Below are 6178 nucleotides of genomic sequence, written 5' to 3'. Positions count from 1 at the left end.
ATAACTTCAAACTTTTAGCTAGAGACACCATTCAAATGTTAAAATGACCACAAGGCTTTGAACTACCACATAAGTTTTGAAGTCAACATGGGATGGCAACACCACCAGTTTGACGGCCATTTTGTGCCAAAATGTGAGGCGATTTTAAACTCCTACAATTTATCACCAATGTTAACCATTCGATCAGTACAACCCTGCATTCTTTTGGAAATGCAGCTCTTAGTTTTAGTGTTAAGGTACAGCTTGTCAGAATATTGTGTAGACTAATCTGGAAGCATGAAGAAGGAGAATTTAGACAGATTAACATTTATTTGTTTGTTTGTATGTATGTCTGTCCAGGTAGTAGATTCTTCACCTTTACCTGCACAGGAAGAACATTTAGTCTAAAATAAAAATCAGTTTTCAGTTTCAATTAGTCAATTTTTACCTCAGTAGGTCTTTTGACCCGTTGGTCCAGTCGCTTGGTGGCCTTCTTGTTGACCGTCCTCATCTATGTGGTCAAAAATATCCTGAGCGTACTTGGCATCACTCCGGAAGTCCCGAGCTCGCTGGTAGCCATTGCTCGTTCTGACAACGTGGGATGAAGGGAACACGGGGCGTGGCTCAACCATGCCGAGAGGCACCTGGTTGGAGGTCCAGGCACGGCGTGGGAAAGAACGAGAAGGTCTCAGGCTCAAGATTTCTGCAATGAAACGATCAAAGCCTGCAGCCTGCTTTCTCGGCGAGCCGGAACCAAAATCGCCACGAGAGTCATAACCAAAAATGGAAGAACCGCGTCCCGAGTAGTCAGAGCCAAACCCAGGACTGGAATAACTGAAGCCAGAGCCGAGAGAAGTTTCACCTGTTGGCAAAAAGGAGGCCTCTGGAGTTACAGTTGTGTAAAGATGCTCAAACGTTTCAAAATTCTAGATTATACTTGCTTTTTTTAAGTGGAACACAGGCTCCAAAGTATAAGAGGAAAAGGCTGATATAGAACAACCTGTTAGGATGTGGAAACAACAGTTAAAAACAAGCTTGAAACTCTAAAAGTTGAAATAATGTAAGTGAAACTTCACCTCATAACAGACTGAAGCATCACGTTGGTCTTTGAAAAGCAGCAACCTGCTAAATTAAACTAGAAAAGTTTCACTGCAGTCTTAAGATGAAGGCTAACTTTGTGAGTGTGTTAATAAATGCCGAGTCCTTCTCTTTAACATCACGTTGGCCTCCACCTGTTTTAATCGGACTTATTAAACTCACCTGTGGATCAGGCACAGAGTGGCTCATGGTGCGTTAAAGTCAGCTAAGAACCCAAACTTTTATGCCAAAAAAAAAAAAAAAAGACAGTGCACAAAAAGGCTTTTTAATCTGAAACAGAGGTTGTTGACCTCTGTGCTCTGACCTCACTGATACCATCAGACATTTTGGTATTTTTTGCCACAAATCTTTAAACCTTCAATTTAGATTATCGACAATTCAAACTTGTGATTTTTTTAAGCTTTGTTTATTTCAATTATTTGAATTTCAATAAAATAATCTGAAAACATGTGCAGAACATAAAATATAAGAATTAATGAAAAAACAAATATATGCAGCATCTAAAGGTTTCCATTCCAACTTACCTGATGGAAATATTGTGTTCTTTCCTTTTTTTTCTTCTTTTTTTTTGTTTCTTTTGCAAAAAAACTTTTGTCCAAATTTTTAATAAGTTTTCTTTTCATTTGAAAAGAATAAGTCAGTTTCTCCAGAAAACAGATTTTCTCCCCATAGGTTGACTCTGAACTTAAGTGGGTGTTGCATTTCAGCAGACAACTTGTGATCATTTTTTTTTTACAAGCAAATATCGATATTTTAAAACGTATTCGTGTCCTCTTAACCACATCTGGAAACCAAAAATATTATAGATATGTGTGCCAATTTTCCCTTCAACAATATTTGATTTGATTTTATTATTTGCACAATTTTAAGAAAAGAAAATAAATTAGAGAATATAAAATAGAATTCAGTGCAGGGAGAGGCAAAAATACCTTTAAGGCTTAATTATCACCCAACATTTTTTCACAAAAATGAACTCCATGCAGAAGTAAATAAAATACAGAAAATAATGTACTGATAATCAAAAATTCCTCACAATATATATATATATATATATATCTAGATATCTTCCGGTCTGACCCATGGTCAGTAACAAAAGCTTAGAATTTCATTCTTGGATGTAACATTTTGTCTTTCTAGCAGATGTAGCATAAACATAGTGAAGCTTAAAATCATAACCTGCTCAAATTAGCATCTTTATACTTGTATCCCCTTACTTTCTACCAACCTCCCCCCCCCCCCTCTTCCCTCTAAAAAGAATTTTTATATACCATATATTAAAAAGTTTAATAAAATGAAATGAGACAAAACAAGGGTGTTATACAAATATACACCTTGACTTTCAGAAGACCCTTAACCTATTGTAAGAGTAAACTATATCCGTTTATGATATTACCTTCAGAACACCACTTATTTGCGACACTAGTGGAGAGGATCATAGCTTACAATTGTATATCCCAAGCCAATATTACAATGCAACATTTTTGCCCCATGAAATAGTCAAACCATTATGCAGATAAATGTAAACCTTTGACAAATCATAAGTTTCTTGAAGTCCTTAGATTTTGACTGCACATGCGCTCAGATCTAACTGAAATGACCCGAGGATGCCTTCATGAGGTGTCTTGTTGGCCAGCAACCATGATATCTGCGTTTAACTGGAAGTCATTGTCTTACCATTTTGTGTATCCTCCAGAGAACCAGCAAATTACTTTGCTCTCTCTGCAGCCCCCCCCCCCTCCACAAAACATGAAACGCCAGGATATCCTTAAGAACCCACTGGGTCAAATCTGACCCATCAAGTGATCATTGGTTATCAATTTTGGCAACTATCCAACCCAAAAGTTGTTTAATTCTCAGATCTTAGAACTTCAAATGAAAGGATATAAACTTCTGATCGTTTAAGAGCTGTGCCTCAGCTTACACCAAATCTTTTACAGTTTAGTATAAAAAGAAAGTGGAACACCAAATTAACAATGTCACAACACTGGATTTGATTTCATTTCCTTGACTTTATTTTGTCAACAACTCAAGCCACAGAAGAAACCTGCAGGAAATAGAGTGGTTAGAAACAAGTCTTGTTTCATCCCCTTCAGTAAATCTGGTGTTTACCTCAGTAGCCCTTCTGTCCTTTAGATCCAGTCTTGGAGGATCCACCTTGTTTGCCTCCATCTACATCCATGTGGTCAAAGATATCCTGGGTGTATTTGGCATCAGAACTGAAGTCCCGAGCTCGCTGGTAGCCGCTGCTGGTCTTGACCACGTGGGATGAAGGGTACAGAGGACGCTGCTCAACAGACCCAACAGGAACATGCTCAGAGGTCCAGGCTTCACGAGGGAAAGGACGGCTGGGCCCGAAGCTCAGGATTTCTGCAATGAAGCGAGCAATGGTGGCAAGCTGCTGGTCAAACAGGTTCCCCTCTGATCCAGAACCGCCACTGGAACCACCAGTGCTGGTATAGCCAGCAGTTCCAAAGCCAGACCCAGATCTGGATCCCGATCCACTTTGACCTGAACAGAGAAGAGGTTACAGTCTGTGCAGTCAGCTTGGATCTGAACAGGTTAGGAGCTTCTTCTGGATACTTGCCTTGTTTAGCAGGAAGACAAGCTCCAATGCTGAAGAGGAGGAAGACCATCCAGGAGACCCTGTTCACATCAAGAACTTCAGTAAACACAGGAACACAAAGCAACACACAACAAGCAAGAAGACTCACTTCACAACACACAAAGCCATGATGAGCAACTCTGAGCTGACGTCCACCAGGAGAGACAAAGAGAAGGAGCTGAAGTGCTGCTGTTTGATGAAACTTCCAGTTTGGTGTTATAAATGCTCTGAGCTTCTGCTGATGTCTCACTGGACTCCACCTGATCTCATTACACTCATTACTGTCACCTGCTGCCCAGACGATCCATAGTTCATGTGATCAAGTCTGTTTGACAAATGAACAACACCTCTAACTATATGAGATGTGAAATGAGCTGTGAAAGCCCATTGAGATGACCGTTGTCGTGAATTTGGGCTATATAAATAAAATTTAAAAAATTGAATTGAAATTACAATTTTGATCCAGTTTTTATATACATACACACACACACATATATATATTTAAAACTAGATCAACTTTGTCATTTCAATATATTTATACAATACATATATATATATATATATATAAAATATTTCATACATAAAAAAAACAAAAAAACAAACGCCTCTCTCACCCTCCGCGGGTGGTTTCTCCTCCAAGCTCGGGTCCTCTACCAGAGGCCTGGGAGCTTGAGGGTCCTGCGCAGTATCTTAGCTGTTCCTAGCACTGCGCTTTTCTGGACTGAGAGGTCTGAGGTCTTTCCAGGTATCTGTTGTAGCCACTCCTCCAGCTTGGGGGTTTCTGCCCCAAGTGCTCCAATTACCACAGGCACCACTGTCACCCTCACTTTCCATGCTTTCTCCAGTTCTTCTCTGAGTCCCTGGTATTTCTCCAGTTTCTCATGTTCCTTCTTCCTGGTGTTCCCATCTCTTGGCACTGCCACATCCACCACAACGGCTTTCCTCTGTTCTTTATCCACCACTACAATGTCTGGTTGGTTCGCCATTACCATCCTATCAGTCTGGATCTGGAAGTCCCACAGGATCTTTGCCCTCTCATTCTCTACCACCTTCGGAGGTGTTTCCCATTTTGACCCTGGGGGTTTCCAGTTCATATTCTGCACACATGTTCCTGTATATTATTCCAGCCACTTGATTGTGGCGCTCCATGTATGCTTTACCTGCCAGCATCTTACACCCTGCAGTTATGTGCTGGATTGTTTCAGGCGCCTCTTTGCACAGCCGACACCTTGGGTCTTGTCTGGTGTGGTAGATCTGAGCATGTTTTGCTCTGTCGCTCAGGGCTTGTGCCTGAGCTGCCAGGATGGCAGTTCAGGATGAGGTTACATGCAGAGAATATGGAGAGACTATATATAAATGATTCAGTTATACATAGAACTTTTATTTTAATATAGAATTTTACTGTTTTTTGTAATGCCACTGTCGTGGGCTCCTCAGGGAAATAAAGGCAGAGCAGCCAAGGTGAGAGTTTTCTTGTTTTAATTCAAGAATCAGAGCACTGCAACTGCTCCACATAAGGCCACATCAGCATATGACACCCTCCAACTCTCTTCCATTTCCTGTTACACTCCCTCCTTTTAAATCATAAACCCCTCCTACTGTGCGTTTCCCTTTAGTCCAAAGACAATTTTTGGACAGTTTTACATTGTTTAGCAAAACATAAGTAAACATACAGTAAAACAGTGTGAGTGCAGCCACCAGCTGATGGTGCCACACCCCCACAGCCACCTATTGAATGTCAAGGTAGCTCCACATCCTTTACCCGAACCAAGGGGCCAAGCCCAAGTCCTTAAAAACAAAACACCATAATTCCTCCATTTAGCACAATGCAGTACAAAATGTACTGTTCTGGCAACTTCCAAACCCAGACTCATCCAGATTACCAGATGGAAAAGCCTGACTGACTGCAAAGAAGGCGTCTGCCACTTTAGTCCAGTGGCGGTGTGCTTTACACCACTGCAGCCGACGCTCCACGTTGCACTTTGATGCAGCTGCTCAGCCATGGATATCCAGTCCATGAAGGTCTCTGCGTGCTGTACTTGTTTCAATCTGAAGGTCACCTGAAGTTTGGAGCTCTGTAGTAATGGACTGCAGAAAATCTGTACATACTTCAACATCCGCTGAACCCTCTCCGCCAGTTTACATGGCTCACCACTTCATGGCAGTTATTCCTAAAGTCAGCTTTTACAACCAGCAAGTGTCCCAAAGCTTCAAGTTGAGTTAAAAAAAAATCTTCCTTTTACAAAATGGTAAGACAGAACTGTACATAAAATTTAAAGCATTTTACTCTCAAAAGTCAACCATAAAGGGCTTAAAAAAAAAAAATAGTCAGTTGGAATTCTTATTCCATCCGAGTGGGTTGTCAAAAACCCATTTGAGATCAGAGCCTAGCTACATGATAACTTAGAACCATCCATGCAAAAGTAAAGCTGTGTAAACATTTAATTTTTGCCACATTTTCAAACTAAAGAGGTTTGAGACACTCAATGAAACAAAAGC

General features: G+C 40.7%; 2 protein-coding genes across 2 annotated transcripts; both read right to left on the bottom strand.

The window, feature by feature from the left end:
* Positions 1-293: 293 nt before the first annotated feature.
* Positions 294-1139, bottom strand: LOC100049342 (uncharacterized). Its single transcript, NM_001104756.1, is given in 4 exon segments — positions 294-361; positions 428-841; positions 921-979; positions 1056-1139. Coding segments are annotated over 3 exon segments (492 nt in total). The 5' UTR covers positions 1076-1139; the 3' UTR covers positions 294-361; position 428.
* Positions 1140-3066: 1927 nt separating this feature from the next.
* On the bottom strand, positions 3067-3939 carry LOC101168656 (uncharacterized). The gene is made up of 4 exons (XM_004080131.3): positions 3789-3939; positions 3662-3720; positions 3187-3585; positions 3067-3121 (listed from the first exon to the last, which is right to left on the bottom strand). The coding sequence occupies exons 1-3, from the start codon at positions 3806-3808 to the stop codon at positions 3188-3190; spliced, it is 477 nt and encodes a 158-aa protein (XP_004080179.1). The 5' UTR covers positions 3809-3939; the 3' UTR covers positions 3067-3121; position 3187.
* Positions 3940-6178: the final 2239 nt, after the last annotated feature.

The sequence above is a fragment of the Oryzias latipes genome, chromosome 19 (genome assembly GCF_053564925.1).
Source record: "Oryzias latipes strain Hd-rR chromosome 19, Olatipes_Hd-rR_3.1".
NCBI classification, from domain to species: domain Eukaryota; kingdom Metazoa; phylum Chordata; class Actinopteri; order Beloniformes; family Adrianichthyidae; genus Oryzias; species Oryzias latipes.
Note: the sequence above shows the minus strand (reverse complement) of the source record. Positions and strands in the feature narration are given on the sequence as shown.

Coding starts and splice junctions, on each gene's coding strand:
- LOC101168656 (XM_004080131.3), bottom strand. CDS start 3,808: ATGGCTTTGTGTGTTGTGAA. Junction 3,721..3,788: donor ATGGCTTTGTGTGTTGTGAA/GTGAGTCTTCTT, acceptor TGATGTGAACAG/GGTCTCCTGGATGGTCTTCC. Junction 3,586..3,661: donor TTGTCTTCCTGCTAAACAAG/GCAAGTATCCAG, acceptor TTCTCTGTTCAG/GTCAAAGTGGATCGGGATCC.